Raw genomic sequence first — 27,187 nt, 5'->3', positions numbered from 1 at the left:
TACCGCAGTACTCTCTGTTTTCGGTTTTACCCAGCCACACATTGATATCAAACTTCCTTCATACCAAGGGCACAGAAAAGTAAGACTTTGCAAAATTCTACCTCGGAGACAGAAAACTGGGTTCTGAACGATTCTTTATTCCTGCGCCTCTCTTTTTTAGCAAGCTTAATCATTACTTCACACGACCTACACGCCCTCCGGCACTTTCCTGCTGTCAGCATCTTCTTGGTGCCTGAAGGAGTGTGACCAGACCTGGAGCAAAGTTTGCAGCCCGTGAAAGACACGCTCCCCAGAGCTCTCGGCACCTGACCGGGCCAGTCTCACATCGGGGGAGATCTGCGCTCAACTGTCCTTTGACATAAAATAACTGGGTAAGTGGAACCCTACTCTAGGTCTTTAATAATACCCCGCTTTGAAGTGCGAAACGCGTTTGTTTCGTTACATTATATTAGAATAAACAACCTTACTAACAGCATGATCTCCGACGCGTAATTATTAACCTTGTAGCACGAGGCGATTTACTGGCATCATTTTTCTCAGTCTTTTCCCCCCAGTTACTTAAAATAAAACCTGTTCGGCTCTTGCGTGTTTCTTTGGGTTTCTAAACGTTACTGACTCGGATCTCCTCTCTATCGCATGTTTCTGCTGGGACCTTTACATTAATAAAACAACTTTTGCTTTACTGCAGACTTAAATGTGCTTTTTATGTCTATATATGCATATATGGATAGATGCGCACTTATTTAAAGTCTAAACTTTAATTACATGAGAAACATAAACATTTCTTTGTTCTTAAATTGCAAGAACAAGTCACTTGCATTTCAGTAATTTAATAGTTGAGAAACGCAATGTGGGATGTCTGCCAACAGGATCAGATGTGATGAAATGTTTCCAGAGCGGTTTTCAGCATTAACAATTCTGGACAGACGTTTATAACGTTATCGTGGAGTTTATTTTAACTGTTATCTCCCTAATCAAAATCATTACAGATTCTGATGCTAGTCTCGGACATAACGTGAGTTTTTCCATTTTCAGGAAAGCAATCTCTTTCTCGACTTGTAACACTAGGATTTCATCAGGGAAGAATGTGTAACGAGTACAGTTTACAGGGCTGAAAACCAATGTGTGAATGAAACCCGAGAGATTTAATGAGTCTGTCACCTTCTGTGTAGTTTAGGAATCTTTTAAGAGAATATATTTGCGCAAAAGAGTGAAGCATACGCTATCATACCCTTTCGTACTGATAGGTTGTCTCTCAATGAATTATCCGTTGTTGTATAACACGAAGACACCTACAAAGCACAGGGGGTGAAATATTCAGACACAAAATGTGCATTTGACGACCGCCAAGATTGGGTTCTTTCTTAAATTCTCCCTGCTTGCGAAGACCGAATCTGAGCCGATGAGTTTTAAATGCCGGGGCAGTCCATCACTGCGTGGCAGTGCACGTCTTTTGGGGGCTACAGACTCAAGAGCGCAAGTGCCTGCTTTTGTTCAGCCTTTTGGAGAAATCCCTTGAAAGATAAAACTGACTTGTGTCAACCCCACCTGGTGCGGCGCCCATGCCCCGTTCACGGCCTGAGAAACGCAGTCGCGCTTCAGCTACGGGGAACACGCAGCCCTGAGCGCCCGGCGTGCGGAGATGGACTGCTTGAGGCGGGTCTTTGTCAAGCGCCTCACTTGTTAGCGTGGCGGTGAGCCGCGGTCGGGACGTGCGGCCGGCTGGTTTTCTGCTGGAGGGGAGCGTCCTGTCCGGGCCGGTCATGGGGAAAGCACACACTGTGTCATTAAGCCCCACTGGAATTGCTAAGCCTCTTCCGAGAGGCCGGGCTGCCCCTGACCGTGCCGCGCACTCGGGTTGCACAGTGGCGCCATTGTTCAGGTGTGTTTGCTCAGGTGAGAGGGGGCCCGCCTGCCCGGACAGCTTGAGCACACCAGGAGCACGCTGTGTGCCCTGCCTCTCCGGGCGGCCACCCTGCACTGTCTTCATGAACGGACCTTGTTGGCGTTCATATTGCTGGAGCAAAACAAGCGATTAACTTGTTTATCATTATGCTGCTTTACTTCCTCTCCTTTGCCGATAGCTTGCAGGAACCTTGAGGAGACACACACACACACACGCTGCTTTGTCACTAAATACCCAATAGAGAGGTGGATTGATCTGTCTGATTAAAGCATGAAGAAATTTCCTAAGTATTCTCAATCCTGTTGTTTAGCAATAAGGGTTTATGGTCATGGTAATCTTTATTGGCTCCATTAAAATTTAGTCAGCATTTATTTTCCCGGATCATTAAGGAGCATCACCTTTTGACTGCTTTAAATAGTCAATAGAATTATTATTATTATTTACTCTCAAACACTCAATTTTGCATTCCCCTTTTATTATGTATAACAGAAAATCATAAAATGAAGTTTTTCGCACCCTGTAAGTGTAAAATGGAATTATCTGACAGGAGAACTAAAATGATTTAGCGTAAATGTTTGTTCTTTGCACACTATATAGCAGAAAATATTGATAATAGCTGCTCTGTTATTTTGTAATAGAATTAGTGATTGTAATAAATGCAATCGTGTGATCACAAAGATGAAAGAATTTCCGCGCATCAGTGTAATGCAATGTGGTGATCCATTACTGGTGTCAGAAAGTCACTGAGTGTGACCAGAAGGTGGTTTATCATTCATAGTTTATTTCTAGTAATGCCTTAATCTACACTAGCTCTTTTAATGCATGTTTAATATAATACGTTTTTGTTCAAATGCTTTACCTTGTCTTGCCATCATGCAGGTAATGGGGTTGGGGGGGAGAGACAGCCACCTAAATCACAAAACATCCTAGAAGCACAAGCTGAAGACTGGGTTATTGCAGACATCGGTTTTCTTCTGCACAATCACTGATAGCGTGTTACCGGTCTTTTGTCTGTAAAGCGTGGGAGAAGCCCTTCTGCCAAGGGTTGTCCATCATGAGCTGTGCATCATGTTAATCCTGCTCTGATGTGTGTGTATTAGTGCCACACCTTTCGCTGAGCTCCAGGACCTTTGTTCTTATGGATTCTGTGCCTTGAGAGAGAGACAGCTCATTGGCAGAGAGCCATGCGATGTTGAGTTTATTGATGAGAGGGCAATGACTGGGAGGCTGAGTCATTAAATGTGGCTCTCTGCCTCATTGCCCTTTATTATGGTGTGAGGACAGACAGATCTGGGGGGTGGGGGGGTAGTGTGTCACACAGCTCTGGCTCTGAATGTTCCTTTATGCACCTGTGGGTATTTTGGTCAGAACAGAACTATTTTGAAATTTGAACCTCAGAGGTCAGCACAGCTTGTTGGGCCCCAGTTTAATTTGTCCTCGGCACCAGAGATCCCCGTCTGCAATACAGTGGTGAAATCCCGGTGTCCTAATGTCCTTCAGTGTGCCTCTTACATGAGTATCACTCCCTCCCCCACATGCGGGTTCTTTATTGCTTTCCTGCATATGAATATACAGTATTTGTAATGTGCTGCTGATAATGTTTAAGGAACTTGACATATCAAATTGAATGATCTCATTGGTGTCTCGGACAGCTGGCTAACAGATAAACTCTAATGAAATATATTCAATTGCTTATCTAAATTTGTTTAGCTTTGTTACTGTCAGGTTCAGCTACACTCACTGGGACTTCTTGAAATGAGGATTCTGGCATCTCTTGTTTTCCTGGCACAAGTGGAGGCTGGACTCCACACCAAAAAGCAGAAAGAAAAGTTCTGCTTGTCAGCTATGTTTCTGAAAATATCATGGAGATACATCCTAGCTTAAATAGTTCAAATGTAGAGACATCTGTGTCTGTTTGTGGGTGAATGTTTTGGCTGTCGTGGTGAAGAACAAGAAACAGACTTTAGATCCGTCTGACTTTTCATGTAATTGCACCGTATGGACTCTAATTTGTTATGTGCTCTGTCTGCTCTGTGTCAGAATCCAGGCAGTGGAAGTCCAAGAAGATGGCATGGTCTCTTACAGGGACTGGGCAGAAGAGCAGTGTTTGAGTTAATAAAGTTATGTAACTGTGACAGATAGGTGAGCAACCTAGACACATTAACACCCGTTTCATCTTGATGAGATAGTGACTAGATCATCACTGGCACCTATAACCTTCTTGTCCCAAAGAGCAGAAGCGGTAGAGACCTTCCTCGCTCGGTCGGTTCCTTCTGGACGGTCTCGCCCCTACAGCCTCCTTTTCGCTGGCGAGCCGTCATGGCCGCCACGAAGGCGGCGCCTGAAGGAGAGCCGTCCCCAGCTCTCAGTCCCCTGAAGGTCTCGCCTGCAGCCACAACGCAGAGCCGCACGAACCCGGAACCTCGGCACAGGGCTCTGCTGACACCCGGCTTCGCTGGAGTCTCGCCTCGAGACCGCACAATTCACGGTTCACAGGTCTCCCCGGGAGACCCAGAGAACCAGGAGCCTCGCCGGGAGACGCACTCACATTTCCAATGTGCCAGTACCCTCCGGGGGTGCTGCTGGAGCCGGCCCCCTTCTGGGGTCTCCCCGTGGGGCTCCGTTCCTCACTGCCCCCCTGATGGTGAGGGTCCAGCAGTACCTGAGATGACCATGGTCGTAACCTCACTGAAGCCTCACAGAGGAAAAACTGGCTTTGACAAGGTGACGCCAGTCCACTGAAAAACCGGGTGTGTTGGTTTTCCCCGTTTTCCGGAGTGCCTTGACGCTGCCCCCCGGTGCCTGGACCCAGCTGTGACTCTCCACCAGCTCCACCAGCTCTGTCCTGAGGACGGAGTGCCAGGCGCCGCAAGGCTGCAGGCTCACCCATCGGCATTATAAACATCATAGAAACAGGCTCCGTGCTGCTGTCTGCAAGGAAACGGTACACAAAGTCCAAAAAGTCATTTTGCTTGATCCCATTGAATCATTAATAAACTCAAATATATTCTACATGTTGGAAATTTATGCACAAAGGATTGTGAAGCTGCTGTCTTGTTGCTGAAACCACTACACTGCAATCCACCAAGAAATAGCTGGGCAACGTCCTTTCAAGTTGTCAACAACCAAATGTGCCCAGTGAGGAGCTGAAAGGCCTTGCCTGCGTGTTCTTGAACGCTCAGTCATTGACAAGAACCAGGTGGTATACAGGAAACACATCTCCCTGTGCCACTGTATCACATCATATTTGAAGATAAAAAATCAATTTTTGCACCATAAAAACTTGGTTTTGCTCCAGTAGGCTACAAACACAATGCTCTTTTTGACCGATTTGTTAAATAGACCTACTTTTTTTATAGACATCTAGAGAATTTTAGGCACTACTTCATTGGTTGCTAAGGAACCACCACCTCTTGGCTATGGGAGAGGTGGAGAAGGAATGGCAAAGGATCGTTACGGAGAACCAATATGACAACCGGTGCGGATACAATGTTGGTGCCAAATGATGTTTAACAACAGGAACAAAGTGGTTTGAATTGCGTAAGCAGCTCAGATATACAAACACACGGGAGCATTTTGACTCTGTGCGTTTGGAGGGTTGGTACAGTGAGGGTCCACTTTGGGGATGTTGCAGTAAACTGTAGTCTGGAGTAGCTCAGGCGTGGGCTCCCTGGCCCGCTGATAACGCCCGGTCTCTTGTTTTCCCCGAGAAATCGGCTGGCGGGAAGAAATGGAGGATAAAAGTCTGGAGAAGAGAAGGGAAACCCTGAGCCAGAGTGCAGACAGCAAGTCCCTGCACACTGAAGAGGAAGTGAAAGCTACAGTCCTACAGAAAGACGTGAGTGTGGTGAAGCAAGCCTGTGTGTGAGTGAGTACACCTGTGTTTGTGAGCACAGCTCTGTGAGTACACCTGTGTGTGTGAGCACACCTGTGTGTGTGAGCACAGCTCTGTGAGTACACCTGTGTGTGTCTACCTGTGTGTGTATATCTGTGTGCTCCTGTGAGTACACCTGTGTGTGTATATCTGTGTGTTCCTGTGAGTACACCTGTGTGTGTATATCTGTGTGCTCCTGTGAGTACACCTGTGTGTGTATATCTGTGTGCTCCTGTGAGTACACCTGTGTGTGTATATCTGTGTGCTCCTGTGAGTACACCTGTGTGTGTATATCTGTGTGCTCCTGTGAGTACACCTGTGTGTGTATATCTGTGTGCTCCTGTGAGTACACCTGTGTGTGTATATCTGTGTGTTCCTGTGAGTACACCTGTGTGTGTATATCTGTGTGCTCCTGTGAGTACACCTGTGTGTGTATATCTGTGTGCTCCTGTGAGTACACCTGTGTGTGTATACCTGTGTGTGTATATCTGTGTGCTCCTGTGAGTACACCTGTGTGTGTATACCTGTGTGTTTCTGTGAGTACACCTGTGTATAAGCCCGTTGGCGAGTTAGAGCTCTTTCTTGAGAACATTTATACTGGCACAATAATGTGTTTCTCACGATCATTAAAAAGGCTGTGGATGGAGGATTTTAGCATCTGTGTCTTTGTTCTAGAGGTACTTCTGAAAGCATTTAGTACTTTCAAGCATTTGTGCCCACCACTGTCAAATCAGATTAAGCCACAAAATTTGATTTCTGGTCAAAGGCAGATTTGCAGACTTGGTTTTTCAGATTAATTTTAATACCCCTTCACTGGGTTTTTAGGCTTAGCTATTAACAAGGCAGCTGCTGTTGATGTGTAGGTTAATCTTCAGAATAAAAGAATGGAAACATACAGTACATGGTTTCTGGAGCTCATACACCACCACAGATGGAGTAACAGAACACGCATCTGGTCTACCAACAATTTTAAATAAAAATGAGCCATTACCAGAGTTATAGCAAAACACCAGTAAAATCATCCATGCAGAATTTTGTTCTTTTATAACCCAGCAATGAAACTGCAGTGCTACTGGAAGGACAGCCTCACCAGGTCACATTGACCTTTGACCTTTCACAGCCCCTATCAGTCCCCAGCTCTGCTACTGACAAAGCATGATGGCGATCCTATACACATGCTGTTTTTTCACTCTTTATATTATGTAGATGCTGTAAAACACTTGTTAAAAAGACAACTGGGACTTTTTTCCCCTGAACAGAAGCATTTGAAAGCCAGATGTGTTTTTTTTTTTATTTTAAGCTTAATATCTATATACAGTAGCTGTGACACCCGAAAGCAGTGGTTCCCCGTTCTGGTCCCTGTGACCCGCACACCTGTTGGTTTTTGTTCCAGCCGAGAGCCCTGAGTTACACAAGCAAACCCTTCATTGACTTCATAATAAGATTAACTCGAACTGTTTGTTCCCAGTCTTTACTTGGACAATGTTATTTCAATTAAAGCCAAAGCATTAGTACTTTAATTATTATAAGGAAGAGTTACTTATGGCCTTTAACCATACATCTTATATACTGCAGTACACTATGCGACAGTATAGGGGTGGTCCTGGTTATATGTAAATTTGGCTATTCGTGATGATTCCCTGAACCGAACCCTAGTGCATGTTGATACCTTACTGTAATTCTTGAGATGAGAAAATGTATGCGTTTGAGAGCAGCTGTTGAAGGCTAAGGAGTTTTCACCCTTGAAACAATTGCAAACGTTTAGCACTTTGCTGACCTGTTGATGCAAATAAGATGCAAACTGTAGTAAGTCATTTCAAAAGGACACACAGGACTGAATAAATGAGAAGGCAAATGAAGCATAAAAAATGAATTTGTAAGCAAACAGAGATAAGATATTGTCAGGTTTGCCGAGAGATTTCATTACTGTGACTCCAGCTCACTGCTGGAGTATCACTCCATGGGGCTTGGTAATAAGGAATATTGTTTTATAACAACACAACTCTGTTTGAGATTTAGTGGCCCATCCTTAATAATCTGTTTGCTGGTAGCTAATTAATACCAACGTGTCATCTGTAGTTTCTGAAATAAGAATTAATAGGTCGATGTGATCAGTTAAAATACTGTACTTGTTGGAAAAATGTAGTTCATTCCATGTGTACTTTGAATGCTTGATGGGAGTGATCACAATTTACAAGGGCACTGACAGCGTCAACACAGAGGACTTCTTCAAAATGAACAGTGAAACATGAACCAGAGGACACAAGGGGAAACTGCATGGAAGTGCAGTTAAAAGCAATGAGAACGGGATAGGATATTAGCAGTTCTTTACACAAAGGGATGTGGGAGTCTGGAACAAGCTTTCCCAGGCATGTTGTTTAAGCCTGTCCGCTGACATCACTCATTAAAAGTCTGGATGAAATCCTTAGATCAATTGACTACTAACCACCAAAAGGGCTAAAAGGACTTAATGGCCTTTCTTATCTCTGTACCACATTTGCTTGATTGGTTTGGTTTTTATACACTCACTCAGAACTGAGTGTAACATAAAGTGGAGAATTCGTTAATGGGGCTGTAGCAGTGATGTAGAACTCACTCTATGTGAGTTTTGTGGGCATCACCTGCTGACACAGCTTGAGCTGCTGTTGCCTGGTGGTCAAGGACGAGAGAGTGTCTGCAGGCCCGTGGCAGTGTGTCATAGTAACCCCTGCTCCCCCTCTCTGCCAGGTGGGGCTGGTCAGTGGCATCTGCCTGATTGTGGGGACCATGATTGGCTCTGGCATCTTCATCTCTCCCAAAGCAGTGCTGGAGAGCACTGGCGCTGTGGGCCCCTGTCTGTGTGTGTGGGCAGCCTGCGGCGTTCTGTCCACTCTCGGTAAGTTAAGATAGGGGTACGTGTTGGAAAGAGGGGCTTTCAAGAATACAGGCTCAACATCCAATAACTTCCACTAGTGTGCAGATAGCACAGGGTCTGGAAAACAAAAGCTATTGAGCTACAGTTGTAAAACCCTTCAGGTTTGGAGATAGAAATCTGCTCTGGGCAGTGAAAACCAGTTAAGGAGCCTCTGATATTCCTGTGTCCTGAGATATATCTTCCCCAATGCAGTCCCTTACTGGATGTTCACATTAGCACAAGAGTTTTGCTTTTTGGCTGTGTATGTATGTCTGAACGTGGTAAGTTATATCTGAAACAGTCTAGCTCCTTATGTACAGTAGCTCTAAATACTGTACAGCCCAGTGCTGCAGGTTCACACTTTCTCAGTGCAATGCAAAATCTCCAGCCTCATTCCAAGAGGGAAAATAGTTGAATTAGCTGCTTTTACAGTTTTCCTGAGAATACAAACTCCTCGAACCCCAGAGATCTATGAAAAGTGACAGTTTTGTCCCTGGGGGCAGGTGAGTTGCAGCCCTGCCCCCGTGCCTCAACTGTGTGTGTCTGTGTTTCCAGGAGCGCTGTGCTACGCCGAGCTCGGCACCATGATTACCAAGTCAGGAGGGGAGTACCCTTACCTGATGGAGGCCTTCGGCCCGATCCCGGCCTACCTGTACTCCTGGACCTGCATCATTGTGCTTAAGCCATCTTCCTTCGCCATCATCTCGCTCAGCTTTGCGAAGTACGCGGCCACTCCGTTCTACCCAGGATGCTTACCTCCTGATGTTGTCACCAAGAGTCTGGCTGCTGTTGCCATCAGTGAGTGTGGGGAACAGGTGCCACAGTCTCTGGCTCTGTGGCTGTCCTGGGGCTTATGTGTAATGTTCCACTAAAGTATTGCATAAGTGCGTAGGAAAGTATTGTACTTAACACCCACATAAGCAATCTGGCACCCATAAGCATGTCACATCCTTTCCTGAGGGAACTGTACTATTCTTACTAATTTACTTTGGAGATGTTTCCATTGAATTTACTTTTGCACCTATCCGGAGAAGGACATGTAGTGGACCAGAAAAATCAAAACAGTTGGGTAAATGAGGGTAAATAAGGGACACTGAGTATAGTGAAAGCAAGGGCTTCCACCAGTCCGGACTGATCCCAGCCCTTCCCCCTGGGAGCACATTGTGAGAATCCAGGACTTAGCTGGCAGTGATGTCCAGGGACATAGAGCTCTACTTTCAGATAGATCACCTTTACAGCCTGAGCTCTAAAATTGGCATTTTTTACATAGAACAACCATCAATGCTCCTTTCGAGCAGTGAGGATGTGGAGGATATGTGTACATAAACCAGTTTCTCTCTGGAACACGGGAAATGGCTGCTGAGCTTGGGTCAGAACAACCAGGTGTTTAAACCTTTGCTCCAGAGTTTGATCCTGAAACCTCACCGTTTAACTTTCCTGCTTTGGATCTGAAAGTAATTTTTAAATCACTGGCGGATCCTGTTTGGCCAGAAGTTGAAACTTAAATCGATAGTCTTTTAAGAATCTGACACAGCAACCTTTGGTGTGTTTTAAATTGCCTTTATTACTTGAACAGCTACAGTCTCTCAGAGTAACCTCTGATGTGTCACATCTGAGATGGTTCTAATTCCTTGGGAGATGCTCTCTGCTTTAGTTCACTTCCATAGGGATAGAAATCAGCTAACTACAGGTGCTGTGGATTTCTCCTATAACCACTGAGTAGTTTCTTGGTTTCTGGAGACCTTACTCTCTGCTCCACATGAGCTCGCCACTCCAGATTCCTGTACTCCGCCACACAGCTCAGAGCTGGTATGTGACATGAGAATGTGCTCATTTGAAAATACCATTTTCATCAGAGCCACATGCAACAGTTCAGAGTTTCTCTATTCAGCATCTGGTTGTCTCCAAAATCACTTGAGCCGCGTCGCAGGGCAGACAGAGATGGCTGGATGACCTTCGTGCTCTCATCTGTTTCCCCCAGTTCTGATCGTGCTGGTGAACTGCCTCAGTGTCAAGGTGGCCAGCTACGTACAGAATGTCTTCACGGCAGCCAAGCTCATCATCATCTTCATCATTGTGGTGGCTGGGATTGTCCTTCTAGCCCAAGGTAAGAGGGCATTGATTGGGGCAGCCCGAGAACCACTACTACCTTGCTTTTAGGGGCAAAAACTAAAAAAACTATATTTTTTTACCTGCTGTATTAATTTCCAAATGGGCCCTAGGCCAATATCCCTAGTTCATCTCCCCCGACCACAGTGCAGAGGTTCCTGATGCTTTGTTGCATCCAGTAACTGTCTGGATCATCACCCTCACTTCCTCCTGGCGAGACCTAGAAACATGCTACTGTACACGAGTGTTGTCATGGCAGCAGCAGCCCTCCAGCTCACTAGCCTTACGCCCCAGACTGTCCAGCTTTGCTGTGTGAATGTAAAGTACATTTTTCTCTACAATTTGTGCCCCCAAAGATCAAACACAGTGTCAAGACTTATTTGCTGGATAGCTGGCACGCGAAATAGAGAACATGACACATCCACGCAGCAGTGCATGAGCTCACCTGTGGCGTCTCTGCTTGCACAAGCAGTGCTGTCCGGCCTGCGGAGTGCTGGCACAGGAGAATCCAAGGAGGACCCAGTTCTACTGGAGTAACAGTGGGAGAAGAACCAGCCCATTCCACATCCCTGCCATCTCTCTTAGATTGACAATGCAAATACAATTCAAAGCAGAATAGCGGGATATCAAAACAAAAAGGGCAGTAGGAAACAGAAGCTCCTGGTCTTCTCTTACCATCCCAGGTGAACTCGGATTGAAGGCTCAGAGTCTTAATATGCTGCTGAATATCACAGGACTCTAGTTGTCTTGATGGTCCTCTACACATTCCAGAGGTAACGTGTAAACTATCAGAATGTGTCAGAGCCCTGTGGTCCTGTAATGTGCACTGTGTACTCCTCATTCGGTGCAGACAGGAGTACTGACAGAATGCAGACAGCTTAGTTTTTGATGTTGTTGTCTTTCTGCAAGAATGCTCATACACTTTGAGTTTCTCTCTGTCACAGATGTAATTTACATGCTACATTTCTGCTTTCAGGAAACACACAGAATATCTCAAACTCATTCGACGGGGCGCAAACATCCTTCGGCACCATAGGCTTGGCATTTTACAACGGCCTCTGGGCATATGATGGATGGTAACTTCACCTTTTATTTTTCTTTAAAAATATATGAGAATAGTTACAGATGACAGGAAGCCAATTTGGTAGTTAGTAGGTAATTGATCCTAGGATCTCATCCAGCTGTTTCCTGAAGGATGCAGTGTATCATTTCAACAACTGTGTTCCCCACTCCCACAATCCTTTGTGTAAAAGAGTGCCTCCTGATCTGGGTTTTAAATGCACGTCCACATAATTCCCACTTCTAACCTCTGGTTTGTGTTGTGGGGTTACAGACACGTCCACCCAGATTAAATGAAAACTTTGGTCTTCTCTCATAGTAAGACATCTTCATTGACTGTTAAACAGTCTAACTCCTGAATCAAGCACTAGGGGATTTATTTGAAGAAAAGTGATCATTTCATTGGTATCCATAGAAGACAAAGACCATACCCCAGAAGTAGAAACATCCCTACATAACATTAACATTTCCCACTTAACAAAAAACCCTTGAACAAATCTAGTCATCAGATGTCCCGCTGTCCTGTATCTGATGGAACTGGAGACATTTCTTATCAAAGCCATTGAATTCCAATGGTCTTTATTTTATCACATCTATTCAGATTACAATGAGATAATTTGCCGATAATAAGAAATATACACCGGACACCAGTATAGTCTATCATGTTACATAGCGAAAATAGTTTTTGAATGAAAAAGCGATGCATTTAAAAAATACCAATGATTTACTGCAATATGAGTGAGTCATCTTACTAGATGGATATAGAATTTGATATACTTCAGATGTTTTATGTCTGTATGTGTTGGATTTAAAATAAAACAGTTTTTCGTATATCTATGTATACTGTAATATAGGGTGCTTCACACTTGAAGCAGTCAGTGATGTCTGTTTCTAAATGATCATTCTTCTTTGTACAGGAACTTGAAACAATATCAGTAGTATTTCCTGTTTCGGTTTTGCAGGAATCAATTGAACTTCATCACAGAGGAGCTGAAGGACCCATACAGGTGAGGTCCCATCTGACAGATGGATAATCTTTTGCTTGGGTCTTAGTAGGATCCAGTTCCAGTTTCTAGACAGGAAATGCATTAAGTTGGCTGTGTGGCAGTCCTCTTAGCCACACACAGCAGGAGGAGATTAGATTCCCTTGTAATTTGTTTAAAACACTTCTGCAAGACGGCCTTGGAAAGCTCTGATCAGTGCTGTTGCTCTCTTAAAGGTGAAGCCCCAGGTATTTGATTTGTATAGAGAAATGAAAAGAGAACATTCACAGGCTGTCTTCAAGCTGCAGGAGGAATACCTGAATTTCAACATGCATCCTAGTCCAGCCGTTCTATTTAAAAACTTTGCTACAGTCAAATCCTTTCACGGCCATTTGTCAACAGATGGCAGCCTTTCAAAGAAACAAATTAAGGATCTAGTATAAATGAAGTCGTGTGGGCTGATGGGATAGAATGTGCTGCAGTATACTGCAGCTGTGCTATGTGCCAACTTTACAGCACTTGCCCTGATCTTCTCCTCACTCTCTTCACGGCAGAAACCTGCCCCTGGCCATTATCATTGGAATTCCCCTGGTGACGGTCTGCTACGTCCTGGTCAATATTGCCTACTTCACCGCCATGTCTCCCACTGAGCTGCTGCAGTCAGAGGCCGTGGCTGTGGTGAGGACCGTGGGCCTGGATCTGTGCCGTCGGGCTCTCGAACATGTTCACAGAATTAGTCTCTCAAAGCACTCCAACACAATCATTTGAGGTTGTAGCTACAAATTCAAAACTTCAAGGCTTCTAAAGATGAAGCCTCCTACACCACAATTATAGTACATCTGGGTGCAAAATCTTTTTGTTATTAAAGTTCCTCTGATACAGTTATATTCCTGTCTGAGCCTGGACAAAGCCAAGCATCATGGTGTCTGACACTATGCTGTATGGTGCAGGTTTCTGAGGCTAAAGAAAAACCTTTTGTTGATTAAAAATAAGGAGAGTCTCCTGTCCTATAGCACTTTTGTACATTTACTTTTTACACAGAAATGTTTCCCCTGTGTATCAACCTTCCTTCCCCTAGACCTTTGGGGACAGAGTCCTCTACCCTGTGTCTTGGATAGTTCCCCTGTTTGTGGTGTTTTCAACCTTCGGAGCTGCCAATGGGAGCTGCTTCACTGCTGGAAGGTAAGAATTCCTGGGAAAATCAAACAGCTTTCCAGAGAGAAGACATTTTTTTTCATGTCATCAGCTGTAGCTTAAGAAATGAAGATCCGTCCATCTGCTTATCGCTCAATTCAATTCAGGGTCGCGGGGGAGCCAGCAAGCAGCGGGCACAAGGCAGGATACACCCTGGGTGGGATGCCAGTCCATTGTGGGGCACACAGACGCACACACAGGCTCAGAGGCCCACTCACTCACACCAGGGCTGGTTTTCCCCTCTCACTCTCCGACTCGCTGTTCTGTCTTACAGGTTGGCCCTGCTAGTGCACAGGCTTTTCTGCTGCTACTGTTCTGCCTGCAGGGACTCCGCCTTCTCCTTCAGCACAATAGTCCACTTAGTGCACACGCGAAGCAGTTTCTCCAGCTCAGTACTCTCCCGTTTTCTCTCAGTCTCTCTGGTGGCCCAGTCCAGGGCCTGGGAATCTCTTCGTTCAGAGCTCAGCAGGTCATTTCCATTGCTCTGCTGTTCTTGTAGCTCCAGAAATAGCAGCTGCATCCCTAGGTTTCTGCTTTGAGGAAAGGATTATTATTCCTGAGCCTTGGGAAAGGTGTTTTCTACCTTCCATCTTTTCAGTTTCAACAAGTGGCCACAAGAGCGCACTGTTCTCCAGCCTACAGCCTGTGCGAAGTCTTCCACAAGATGTGGTACTTGCTGTAGATGTCTGCTTCCTTCACCTCCTTCTTGCCTCTGGTGAATTTGTCCTCAGACAGTAGATTATACCAAATGCCGTCTGGTTCCAGGTTTTTAAACTGCCACCTGACCAGCCGTTGTCTCAGATGAGGCCAACAGCTCATTCTTTAGGGCATTCTGGGGAGAGCGGTTCAGGCGAAGGTCTCAGTTTTTACTGCCCTCTTACGTTATGTCTGAGCTCATGCCTGCAGAGCATAAAACCAACCAGAGATCAGAAAGCAAATTCACTCGGCTTTATTCTTCACACCTCGCCGGCAGACCTGCCTTTTCATTCCATTGAGTAGGCATTCCATTGCCGGCGACACAAAAGAATACGGACCGTTTTATACAGCCTGGCCAGAGAAGTGTCTGAACACGCCTGGCTAAGTGGCTAAGGGCTCATCTCTAATTAATTATTCACGGTGGCAACAATGTTAAACTAGCTGAGCTACGCTAACGTCATTGACTGTTTTCTCGTCTCTGTGAGATGATTGATGTTCGTGTTTCTGGTTCTCTGGCATTCTTCAACGATCAGTTGTCTTCCTCAAAGCTGCTTCCTCCTTGGTCGTCTCCTAGCAACCTTAGGAGCGAAGACAACAAACAGTCCAGGCAGGGCTGCACGAAGTAACTCACAGAGATATTGTGGTTCTGCTGGTAAAGTCAACTTTGTAGCATGTATAAGTAATGCACTGTGAATGGAAACTATCTTATTTTCTACTTACTTCAAATGCACACCATTATAGACACAGTGCACATCTGATTTAATCTGGTCTCATGTTTCCAGATGACTTTTCATTGTAACCTAGGGCTACATGTTATTCGGCAGATACAGTAGCTTTTCAGTATGAACTAGGCAATGGCTGTATGTATTTGGAAATGGTAATAATGATGCTTCTTACACAGTCCTAAAAGTCTAAAAGGTGTGTGTGAGAATGCAGAGCCTAATGTACTTAAATGTCCCTGTTCCTTACGTGAGTGGGTGGTGTTGTCTTCTTTTCAGATTGACGTATGTGGCAGGGCGAGAAGGTCACATGGTGAAGATCTTGTCCTACATCAGCCTGAAGTACTACTCTCCCTCACCGGCACTTATGTTTAATGTAAGACCCCAGGACTTCCCTGTCGGTGCAGCTCGGCTGATCCGTCCTGAGATACTGTACACTACGCTGTAGCAGAGCTGCAGATGAGGAAGCAGTCTTGTCCACAGCTGATCTCTTTATTCTTGGCTTTTAGGGGTTTCTGAGTATCATTTACATAATCCCCGCAGACATCGAGACCCTCATTAACTACTTCAGCTTTGCTCAGTGGGCTTTCTATGGCTTGACGGCCTCGGCTCTGATCGTCATGAGGTTCACGAGGAAGGAGCTGGACCGGCCGGTGAAGGTGAGCTTTGACCAAGAGAGACCCTGAGCACTGTGAGAACCCAGGGTCTCCGTCTGCTGCCACAAACCCAAAGGCAGCGGGTCTTCACCTGGGGTACCCACACCCCCTGGGGGTGAGAGACAGGCCAGGTTTTTTATGATGGTGAGCCATTGAAAACACCAGTTAAGCTCAGGCGTGTACGGACAACTACTTTGTGTAACCAAACCTCTGTATTTAAAGGTAAACATACAAGAGTATGTGATTTTTCATGTATTCTAAGGTTACTATGAATTAAAAATATATCAAATATGTGTAAAAAATGTCATGTTTATATAGAATTCTGTCTCTTCCGTTCTCTAGTTCTGATATATCTTAGGTCTAAAGAACTGACTGGCTTCAGTGATTTTTGATGAGGTCTGCAAGCACGTGTTTTGAGAACCAAAGGGGTGCTGCTGCAGTAAAGGTTCAGAGCCCCTGGATTAAGCAGTTTCATGCAGTAGATCGCGGGAGTCTTGCATGGGAGTCTGGAAAGAAAAATGAGGCCGTACAGCTCGCCCTGCTTGTTTGGCAGCCAGCCGGCCGGGCCCGGACGATGGCGGGGTTTGCCTCGAGCTGACTCCTGTGTTTCCCCTGTCGTACGCAGGTGCCAGTCTTCATCGCCGCCATCGTGGTCATAGTGTCCGCCTACCTGGTGTTGGCGCCCATCATTGACAAACCCGCGTGGGAGTATCTGTACTGCACCCTCTTCATTCTGGGCGGCCTGCTGCTGTACTTCCCCTTCGTTTACCACAAGTTCAGCTGGTCTCGGAAGATCATGAGTGAGTGTGACCGTCAGTTCGCTCGACCGTGGACACAAGACCCCGCACACTGCTGGCCGCAGCGCTCCCATTTTTAAAGGGCTGTGCACCATTTCATTGCACGCAGTTGATATGCGATGTAATGAAGGTCCAGCCCTCCTTGAATTCGTGTATTATGGGAAAAATATGATGATCTTCGAGCAGCCAGGTGGCACAGTGGTTTGTCACACCGTGCTGGGGCCCTGGGTTCAATTCCTGGGGTGCTGTCTGTGTGGAGTTTGCATGTTTGTGGGGGCAATAGGGCAATAATTGGCAATAGTGTGTGTGTGTTTGTGTCTGTGTGTGCTCTGTGATGGACTGATGTCCTGTCCAGGGTGTACCCCGCCTTTTGCCCATTGTGTGCTGGGATAAGCCCCAGCTCCCCTGTGACCCCGTCTTGGAGAAAGTGCTTAAAAAAACGGCTGGATGGATTATGGTCTGAGCTAAGCTGATTATCTAAAAAGTGTCATTTGAACGTAGTTGTTTGCTTCACGTTCTTGTTTGACTGCTTGCGTCTTTTCTTTCGACAGGACCACTCACTATGCACCTCCAGCTGTTGATGGAGGTGGTTCCACCACAAAAAGTGGATTAAGAAGAACGCTGCGGGACTTGCTGTCTGCGTGGTGTCATGTTACAGTAACTACAGAAATGCTGTTGGGGCTGCTGATTGTTGAAAGAACGCACCTGCTGGGGAAAATCCATCCTCCTGGACTTGCTTGGCTCGATCGCCTTCCTTTGCTGCACCTCCAGCAACTTTGATTCTGTGTGAGACGACGTCTCTCTATTTTCCTCTGACCAGACATCGATGTCCTTCCTCTTTGCTTGGGAAAGGCTTCTCGACTGGTGTTCTGTTCAATCAGCTCTAAGGCACTGGACAGTTTCGTATCGACAAGGGATTCTCTGCCTAGTCTCAGTAGGAACTGGAAACAACTCACAAGGGATTTTAAACATCCATCCATTTTCAATAAATGTTTAGTCGCCTATGGGTTCATGGTAAGATGGAGTTTAACTTAACAGCCAGTGGGTACAAGGCAGGTTACATTCTGGATGGAGCAGCAGTCTGCTAAAGGGCACACACACAACAGTTTAGAAAGTACTGCTAATCTAGACAGCACTGAGCACCTGGAGAAGACCCACATGGCCGGAGGGGACATGCAAGTTGCATGAAGGCACCTCAGGCCAGACTCGAACCCAGACAGCAGTACTTGCTGTCATGCCCCCATGCTGCCTCACTATCGAAGGCATTATTGTTTTTATATGTAATATAAGGGATAAAGACAGTCAATAGCTAAAAAACCTATAGGTTACAGGTGGGAGTCTACAGCCCCATTTGACTGATTTTGATTTTACTGGCAAAAAATAAAATGAGTGTTAAAAGGAATGCGATTGTGTGTATGTTTTTATAACAAAGTCAATCCTGATTGGTGTATGAGATTGTGAGCTAGGCTCTGCTAAGCTGATTTATTTCTTGCACAGTGTAAGAAGGCGTTATCTAGAGCACAGCTGAGTCTTAGAGATGTGACTGTTTACGCTTTCGAATTCATTAACATGAAGTTATTTCTGTATTCCATATGGAAAATCCCTGCTTTAGGAAAACTGTTTGGGACACACCACACTGACACAGTTGTAAACGAGGAACAGATCAGATCAGATTACTGGGATTGTTACTGGGGGGCTCCTCACAATCAAACAAGACTTATCAGGGTCACCAGCCTTGCCTCTTCCATTCCACTGCCAGTCTTCAGCACCAGGTTCTCCAGCTTTCTCCTGCAATATGCATGCTATCTTGGCTAACTGGGCCCTGAACACGTGTGTGTGATGGGGAGTGTGTGTGTGTGAGGAGGAGTGTGTGTGAGGGAGTGTGTGTGCATGCCCTGTGATGGACTGGTGTTCTGTCCTGGCTGCAAGCTCATGCTGTTCCCTGTGCCTGCTGGCTAAGGTTCCAGCTGACCGCTCTAAGGATGAAGTGGTAACTGAAATTTGATGGATGTTTACAAGCGGGCTGACCATTTTGTTTTTATTACGATTTCACAATTTCACCTGCTTTGTTTTACTGTGTAAAAATATCCACACATTAGGACATTATTTATTTTGATGTGATGTTGCAATATTACAACATGAATAATGCAGTAGTGACATATTTAATCAATCGCAATTAATGATGTACAGAAGCAGGTAGGAATGAAACTGACATAATGAGCATTTCTGATGACATAATGAGTCATTTGTTAAAATCTGCCTGGCTGTTTAAACAGTAAGCTTAATGAGAGCATCTGACTCAGGGTTCATGTTAATTTCTTACCCTTTCATGCAAAATAAATGATTTAATGTTTTTTTAATGATTTAATTAAAAATTTGATCAGCAAAACACAGGAGCACTCAAGGATCGGGATAGGGAAACACTGTTTTAGATTACTGACCATATGTAATAACTATGTGAATAGTTTGCCATGATTAAATGAGTGTCTACAGCTGATTAAATGACAAAAAAAATCATCAGCAAAAAGTAATGTATTCAAAGGTTAAATTCCTGTTGAATTTGTGTAAATTTTCCTGTTCAGATAAAACTGTTTATGCATTGAACATGTGACGCTTGAGAAGAAATCGATCTGTGTTCAATCCAGCCTCTAGCTCCGGGTGAAAGTCTCTTATCTGTTTCTTAATACCTTTTCACAGGACAGAACAGTCAAGTTAATAAATAACAACAACATAAAACGTGCATAGTAACCAAAGTAATAATCTCTTGGCCTTCACCCTGTTCACTTGAATAGAGCTTAGAGACTCCCATATATTTTTATCGCTGTTACAGGTATGCCTGTGTGCTTTTCATTTTTCTCTCTCCTGCCTTACAAGCATAATGAGAAACAGCACATCACAATCATTCTGAATTTCTTTAAACGACGCACAAATGTCTGTGTAGACTGGGCATCAGAACAAACACAGCACTTACAGCCACAACACATTCACAAAATTATTATCGGCAAAAGCTTTATGTAACAGGTGCACTTATCTGTTGTTGAACAGACATGAGATGAGGAAGCTGATCAACGGGGCAGATCGACAGAGGGGTTTTCTGTGAAAGTCACAAACATAACATTCACACATACACAAACCTTGCCTCTACACAAATCACCACTTTAAATCTTTAAAAAAAGACACACTCTTTAATAACTTTGTACTTTGCTTTATGTACTTTAAATGAGTCTCGGTTCGTTCATTTGAAAACTCAACGATATCGGATTTTGCGGGTCTAATGGTAATGTTTTTAAAAAGCAATCCGCACCACGAGAGAGCACATGGAGCTCTGGATATAACGAGGCGGAGTACTAAGCTGTGAAGATGTCTGATTAGCAATAAAAAATTGGCAGTATTTTTAAACAACGTGATTAGCAGCCCAGTGCATAGCGCCACCACCTGTTAGTCCTCCACCCTACAAAACGATTAGATGATGGTTTGCGTATCTGTGCCAGTCGTTTTCACCGCTGGCGAGGCCACCTGTGGCGAGTGAACCTAGACACCTCTCGCACCTCTTGTTGTCTGGAAAAGTGGGCCAGGTCAGATCCTTTCTGTGGTTTTTCTTTCCTTATTTTTCACCAGGCTTTGACGTCCAGCAGAAGGAATTGCATCGTCACCTGTGCGTAGGTAATTTAGGACTTGTGCAACAAAGTCACCCTAAACGCCTTACCCGCCTCTAATGTATTTACAGTTGTCAGCAAAGCAAAACACTTAACTTTTCTTTAAGCCGTGTTACAGAATAAAGCGCGGTTACATTCATCCATGGAAGTCCCTAATTTCGTTTTAGAAGATGTTAAAAACTGAAAAAATGAGAAAGAAACATGGAGGCAGAACCATTTTTGTTTCGTTTTAAAACGGATTACACTTCTGGTAGGGGCAAATGTGAAGTGAATTATCTCGGCGAATTTTATTTCATGTTGGAATATATTTACATAATTACAGTCTACGCTACGAATCTGCCCCTGTATACAAGCAGCGTATCATTTTGATATGAGTTCATCTGTATGCGAAACATTATTAAAAGCATGATAAAATAATACGCTATTAATCAATTATATAGATCAATCGCACCTACACCGCTAGGTTTAAATTTAATTTAAATACAAAGCCGTGTGGTTTATTATTGCTGCCTTACATTAAATCCTCTCACGTGGAGTGATTTTGCCACACTGTTTATTGAGGAACTCCGCTATTTAGCTCTACCTTATAAAATGCTTGTTCTGCCCTTTAATCTAAATTAACGTACAGTAACGACTACGGGTTCATTCGGACAAGGACAAGAGGAGACGCTGTACACAAGCACCTGCTTTTGCTCTTTTACAGGAAAAAAGACGGAGCGCGTACCCATGTTTAGGGTGGTAACTCTTTAACAGACTCTGCACACTTGCGGGACACTAATCTTCAGAGGACACTTTAGCTAGCACAGGTCTGTTGACATACGCAGGGTCAGTTGCTGGTCATCTTACGGACCCTCGGACCCCTCGGCTACAACCCCCAGCCGGCGCTGATGAGACCCTCAGCGACTGGGTGCGCTTCCCCCTCACCGCCGGGCGAGGGCGCTACGGTACGAGTTCATGTCCGATGTACGCGCACGTCGTGAACTACTGAAAACCGACACGGCCCAAAAGATCCACCTGCAAACGATTTAGTCCTCGAAACATGTCGTGTCGTGCTTTTGTCAGCCGCACGCCATGAACGCGGGGCTCCGGCACTGGAAGGAGGCGGCGACGGTGATCCTGGCGGCGGGGACGAGGCGCAGGGCCGCGGCGGACGTGCGTCTGCAGGCCGGGGACCCCCGCTCCCCGGGCGGCGGCGGGGGAGCCCCCTGGCCTCCCCACTCCGCCTTCGACTACGAGGTGCTGTTGCTGAAACGGAGCGGGAAGAGCGGGTTCATGCCCAACGCCTACGTTTTCCCCGGGGGGCTGGTGGACTCCTCCGACTTCTCCAGCGAATGGCTGGACGTCTTCGCGTCCCCCCGCCTCTCGCCGGCTTTCGGCCTGGGGGCGGTCAGGCAGCCGCCGCAGACGCGACCCCCTCTGTTCGCCGCGGACAGGGCCGAGCTGGGCTCCCCCATCCCGGGCGAGGTGGCGTTTAGGATCTGTGCCGTGAGGGAAACCTTCGAGGAGTCCGGGATATTGCTGGCCATCCCGAAGGAGGGAGATGAAGGCTACCCCAGGGGCAACACTCTGGCCCAGGTACCCGAGCTCTGCGGCAGCCGCCAGCTCGCCCAGTGGAGGCAGCGGCTGCTCGCAGATCCGTGTAACTTCATCCAGATGTGCAAGGAGCTGGGGTGCGTGCCCAACATCTGGGCGCTGCACGAGTGGGGGAACTGGCTGACCCCCACGGGCACCTTCGCGCCGGGCAGGAGATACGACACGGCCTTCTTCGTGTGCTGCTTGCAGGGGGTGCCCCACACCGCGCAGGACGAGAAGGAGATCGTGCATTTTAAGGTGATGAGTCTTTTAGTCGCTCGGAAAGACACTCTTCTTTATTTTGAGAAATATATGTGCGAACTGTTATGGAACTCGCGATATGAAAACATTTGTTCATCTATGGACCTTGACTAATGATTATTTTGTTATTCACAGCTCGGAATATTAGAGAGTAAGGGAGTGTGTGTGTGTCTACCTCGGCCACCCCAGTATTAAATGCTCTGTGCAGTATAAAGTATACTGTATACAGGAAGCAGTTACCGCTGTACTTCCTGTGTCCCGCAATAAATATGTGTTCGGTCAAAGACAAAGCGCTGGAATCTGATCCCCAGCAGTGCTGATATTATAAAATGAGCAGTTTTGATGACACACCTGTTATTTCCACATTGCAAGCTAATCTCATGGGGAGGCATGTTGCTGCCTCTTGTAGTTGTTGACTAAATAGTCTTTTTCTACCCTGTGTGCCCTGTGTATCTTGCTTGTAGCAAGGAGCCTAAGAGAGACACAGCTTGACTATTGTGGGACTAGACTGAAGCCCCATCTCTGCCTGCAGGCACATTGGAATACTGCAGTCAAATTGTATTGCTGATTGTTTGATAAATTGGATGATAACATTAACGGCGCAGTGAATTTCATTTGAGTCTTTGCAGTGTTACAACAGATGGAAAACCAGTCTTTCATTACAGATCCTGGAGGCACATGCATGTAAATTAACAGTAGCCACTGTTTTGAGCCTGTTGCTTCGAATAATCATCTTTGTTGTGAGCTGTTATCGATCTTTACACACTTTAAAATGTAAAGTTTACACTGCATTTGGCTTCGGAAGAACTAACAGTGGAGCTTAGTGCAGTAAATAGTTGTATAAGGATTGTGGCTTCTACATGTTGTTGGAGCTGATACTCTGGCTAATTTCAAGAAAAAGCAGGATGAGATCCTTAAATTAGCTGCTAACTACCAAGTGATTGAATTGTTTCCTCTGGCTTGTAACCCTTCTGATCTTCTTAACCACTACAAGAGCCATGACCTGTTGCCTGAGAGACATGCAGGAGTGTGCAGTTGTGCAGCTGGATCACGCTCCACCCTGTGCTGACCTGTCTCTGCAGTGGTCCACGCCCTCGGAGATTGTGTGCCAGTTCCAGGCCCGGGAGATCTGGGTAGCGCCACCGCAGTTTTACGAGCTCAGCAGAATAAGTCGCCTCCCGAAGGTGCAGGACCTGCACAGCTTCGCCGCGGAGCGAGCTGCAGAGGGCTGTGAGCGCTGGCTGCCCATCAGTCTTGCTTGCAGCGATGGTAACGTCAGTCTTCTGCCAGGTAATGCTATTTGTGTGCGTGCGTCCTAGAGGTTTCCGCTGAGATTTAAATTTGAATCTGGTTTCACTTGGAGTTTGTAGAAGTGTAGATCAGTCTCAGCTGAAGACCAGTCTAAATCGGCCATTTGCACCACTTTGAATTAAATTGAATGAATTAAATCAGTTTGGTTGTCTTCTGTTAACCATTTATTCTCAGTCAAGTTACTTTTCCTCAACTGCACAGTCACGGGTTCGAGCCAGGGTCATGGCACTAGCTGACTGTGACTGGGTTTCCCCCAAGAGCCACGCAGAATTGTTCACTGAGGGCAGGGTGGGGTGAGTTGGCTAGGGATCTCACTGCGCCCTCTGTGGCCTCTCGGGCCCTTGCACGCCCCTCCTCCAGTCTCTCCAGTCGGTGCGGAAGCTGTGATTCGGGGGCGGGGCACGTGCTGGTGCAGAGTGGCTCAGAGTTGGTGGGGAGGATCAGTCCGTCTCCATTTCCTCGTTCTCCCCAGTGTGAGGTCATGGGGTCCAGAGCTGCGAGGTGGAAGACACAGCTGACTTAAAAAAAAACACAGGAAAAAAGGCACCGCTGCATCCATGCTTAATCTAGTATTCATCTGTATAAGTGTGTGTGTGTATGTTTGTGTTTCTCTCAGGCGATGACCTGTATCCTGAGAACCCGGACTGGTCAGGTCTCGGCAGTGTGGAAGTGACCAAGAAGAAGTCGCTGAAGGAGCTGCAGGAGAGCTCTCGATTTCACCGCATCGTTATGCACAGCCTGTTTGACATCTCAATCCATGCCAACATCACACCGAAGTACAAACACCTCCTCCCCATCACCCAGCCCATCCAGGGCTCAGACGTCAAACCCAGCAGCCACCTGTGACTCTGAGCTCAGCTCTGCTAAATGACACCACTGTCCACTGCAGAATTATATCCCGGAGAACTGTTTAATTTTGAGTTCCTTCAGATCGCAGTAATTCTAAATAGAAGTGACTCACATTTGTTTTAAACAAAGAAATTTGTTTACTACAACAAAATAATAATATATGCAAGCGATAGGGACAAATACCTTTAAATATCAATAATTATTATATTTTTGTAGTTTTTCTCACTTTTAGCCACAGGAATGCAGCTTCATTGACTCAATACTGGGTGGCATCTTGTATCCCATGGTGTGCTCTCTGTCTATCAGAATGAATTGATAAATTCTAACTTGAGTTTGTGTGGTTGAGCCCCAATAAAAGACTGAGATCTGTTGTACAATAAACAACACTATAAAGTGGCAAATTTTTTAAACTCCTTGTTCGTTTTTACTTTTGTTGTCCTCAGTAGTGAAATTTACCATCACTCCCAGTTGGATCCTCTGCTGTCCGGATTATAATTTCCTTGATATGAAACATTAAACCACAGATATTCTCTACTGGTCCTGGATGACTACCACGTTCCTGTTTTTATTTGCTCCCTAGACACTTAATGACTTGATCTGACTCCGTATGTTCACCAAATGGTGCTGTGTTTTCTCTGCATGTTTTTAAGTGATTAAGCATCATAGAAGCATATTGGTTACACAAGTACAGCAGCATCACTGCGCTAAACAATGAATCCTTAACGTGGATTAGAGTAGAGGTTTTAATCGGGTGTCCTGGTTAAATTCCACCTTGAGCTTACATGTTCAGGCTCCACCTGAAGTCATTGGAGACATTTCTACCTCCCTCCCTTCCTCTGCTCTATAGTGGGGTTCCTGGTGCAGAATGATCTCTGTGTTGCCACGGGTCGTTTAAACATCTCTTCATTTTCTAGAGCCAGAGCCTATCCCAGCAAGCAACAGGCACAAGGCAGGGTACACTCTAGATGGGACACCAGTCCGTTGCAGGGCAGACACACACAGTTACACCTGGGCCAATTCTCCCAGGAGTCAATTAACCTTCAATTACGTCTTTGGATGGAGGGAGGAAACCCACATGAACCCATGGGGGCTAATTGGGGGTAGGTCAGATTGCCTTTAACTGGCCCTCCGAGAGCTCAGATGAGGCCATTTCACGCTGTGAGGCCCCCATCCTTGTTTGGAAAGAGGGGTAAAACAAATATTTTAATGTAAAGAATAATATGACGGGAAGATTAAGGCGGGCATTTTGAAACTCCTAAAGAAGGGTAGATTCAGCACTGAAAGCGGGACGTTTTTTCCACAGCCGTGGACTTGAGTCAAGAGTCACGGTAGGTGGTAAAAGTTGCGGATTCGACAAGTTGAGAAACACACCGGAGGGTTAAAGTGGCCCCGGGCTGAGGTGAGGCCACTCTGCTGCCGCCCGCCCTCTCGTAGGGCCTGGCCGTGAGTATGGGGTTGTGCTGTGTAACAAATTCGCCCTCAATGGGCCAATAAAGTTTGAATTGAACGGGTAACCGGAAGGGCGTCGCCCGTCGCGCGGTGATTTAGAAGCGGTTCGCCGGCGCGGCGGAGGGAGGCGCGATGTGCGCAGGCGCGGCAGGCCTGGCGTGGGTCGCGACGTGAGCAGGTGCGGTCGGGCGTGGATTTTGCGGGAGCTGTTTTAACACGGCTCATCGGAGGCTGTCGTTTCCCACATTTTTTTTTTAACTCAAAGTGCGACTTTCGCACATTCCCCAGAATTTGTACATAGTCGGAAAAGCTGTAAAATGTTGCGTTTAAACTACCGCATTTGTAACGGGGGAAAAAAAGTGGGGCGTGTTTTTTTGTTGTCGATTATTTGTAAAAATTATTTTGCAAGAACCGTAAAACCACATTTTATTTTATGGTGATATTGTTACAGCAAAAATCAAATTCAATATGTGTTAATTGTAGTGCAATAAGTTACATTGTATATTGACATAAAATTACCTACTGTATATAGTCAAAACTTTAAACGCATTCAAACCTTTTACAAAGCGAAGTCTAGTTATTTTTTCGACAGTCTCGATTTACTACGTTACTTTACAACCTTTGAGTACAGTACTACTGTTTTCTCTAAGAAGGAGTCGTTGCACGTGTCTGTGTTCTTCAGGCTAAGTTTGTAATAAAACAAACAGGGCTGGAGTTTAAAACGTGCAAAAATATACCCGTGTTTATTGCTTGTTTTGTATATTCACAGGGTAGCGTTGAAAACGGGCGTACATGAGGAAGAGGGCTTGTTTGCTAGCTTAATTGCTTAGCAGGTCGTTGAAAATGCGCATGTATTTAGGAATAGCTTACTCCCTACTTAAAAAGCCATTCAAATGTGTTTGCATATATTTTGCGCGTGGAACTGTTTTTATGCAAATTATTCTTTTCACATGCGCTGCTAATGGATTTTTCAGTTGAATTTGATTAAATGCCAAATTATACGTGCTTTTCCATTATTTATGCGGGAAACTCTCGATTGTGATAAGGAGGGGGTTTTCATTGAACAGTTGAAACTAATAAAAGAACTTAGGCATAGCGGCTTTGCACATTTGTAGATAACGTTTGATTCACAGTAGGATATGTGATGGCATAAGATTGTAAGACAGCTTTCAGAAGCAAGTACTGTGTTATAAACGTCTCTTA

The 27,187-nt window shown here is 45.5% G+C and overlaps 3 protein-coding genes across 4 annotated transcripts in view; all 3 read left to right on the top strand.

The window, feature by feature from the left end:
• The first annotated feature begins 211 nt into the window (after window positions 1–211).
• Window positions 212–19,369, top strand: slc7a9 (solute carrier family 7 member 9). The gene is made up of 13 exons (XM_088613501.1): window positions 212–371; window positions 5,617–5,744; window positions 8,508–8,655; window positions 9,229–9,471; window positions 10,655–10,780; window positions 11,759–11,858; window positions 12,804–12,848; window positions 13,379–13,502; window positions 13,903–14,006; window positions 15,713–15,809; window positions 15,943–16,092; window positions 16,715–16,889; window positions 17,438–19,369. Exons 2-13 carry the CDS (start codon window positions 5,637–5,639, stop codon window positions 17,497–17,499), a joined length of 1,482 nt encoding a protein of 493 aa, XP_088469627.1. The 5' UTR covers window positions 212–371; window positions 5,617–5,636; the 3' UTR covers window positions 17,500–19,369.
• Window positions 19,370–20,342: 973 nt separating this feature from the next.
• nudt19 (nudix (nucleoside diphosphate linked moiety X)-type motif 19) lies at window positions 20,343–24,948 on the top strand. 2 transcript variants are annotated; one of them, XM_088613504.1, is made up of 4 exons: window positions 20,343–20,461; window positions 21,605–22,372; window positions 23,458–23,665; window positions 24,303–24,948. In XM_088613504.1, the coding sequence occupies exons 2-4, from the start codon at window positions 21,614–21,616 to the stop codon at window positions 24,530–24,532; spliced, it is 1,197 nt and encodes a 398-aa protein (XP_088469630.1). In that variant the 5' UTR covers window positions 20,343–20,461; window positions 21,605–21,613; the 3' UTR covers window positions 24,533–24,948. The 2 variants fall into 2 exon arrangements, with proteins under 2 accessions (XP_088469630.1, XP_088469628.1); XM_088613502.1 differs by lacking the exon at window positions 20,343–20,461 and adding an exon at window positions 20,588–21,486.
• A 244-nt stretch (window positions 24,949–25,192) lies between these two features.
• Window positions 25,193–27,187, top strand: part of tdrd12 (tudor domain containing 12) — a 30,205-nt gene continuing 28,210 nt past the window's right edge. The window contains exon 1 of the mRNA XM_088613506.1: window positions 25,193–26,162. The gene's annotated coding sequence lies outside the window, so the exon portion shown is untranslated. The remainder of the gene's footprint in view (window positions 26,163–27,187) is intronic.

Source organism: Lepisosteus platostomus, chromosome 20 (assembly GCF_059453375.1).
Source record: "Lepisosteus platostomus isolate fLepPlt1 chromosome 20, fLepPlt1.hap1, whole genome shotgun sequence".
In the NCBI taxonomy this organism is placed as follows: Eukaryota; Metazoa; Chordata; class Actinopteri; order Semionotiformes; family Lepisosteidae; genus Lepisosteus; species Lepisosteus platostomus.
This window is presented reverse-complemented; position numbering and strand designations above follow the sequence as displayed.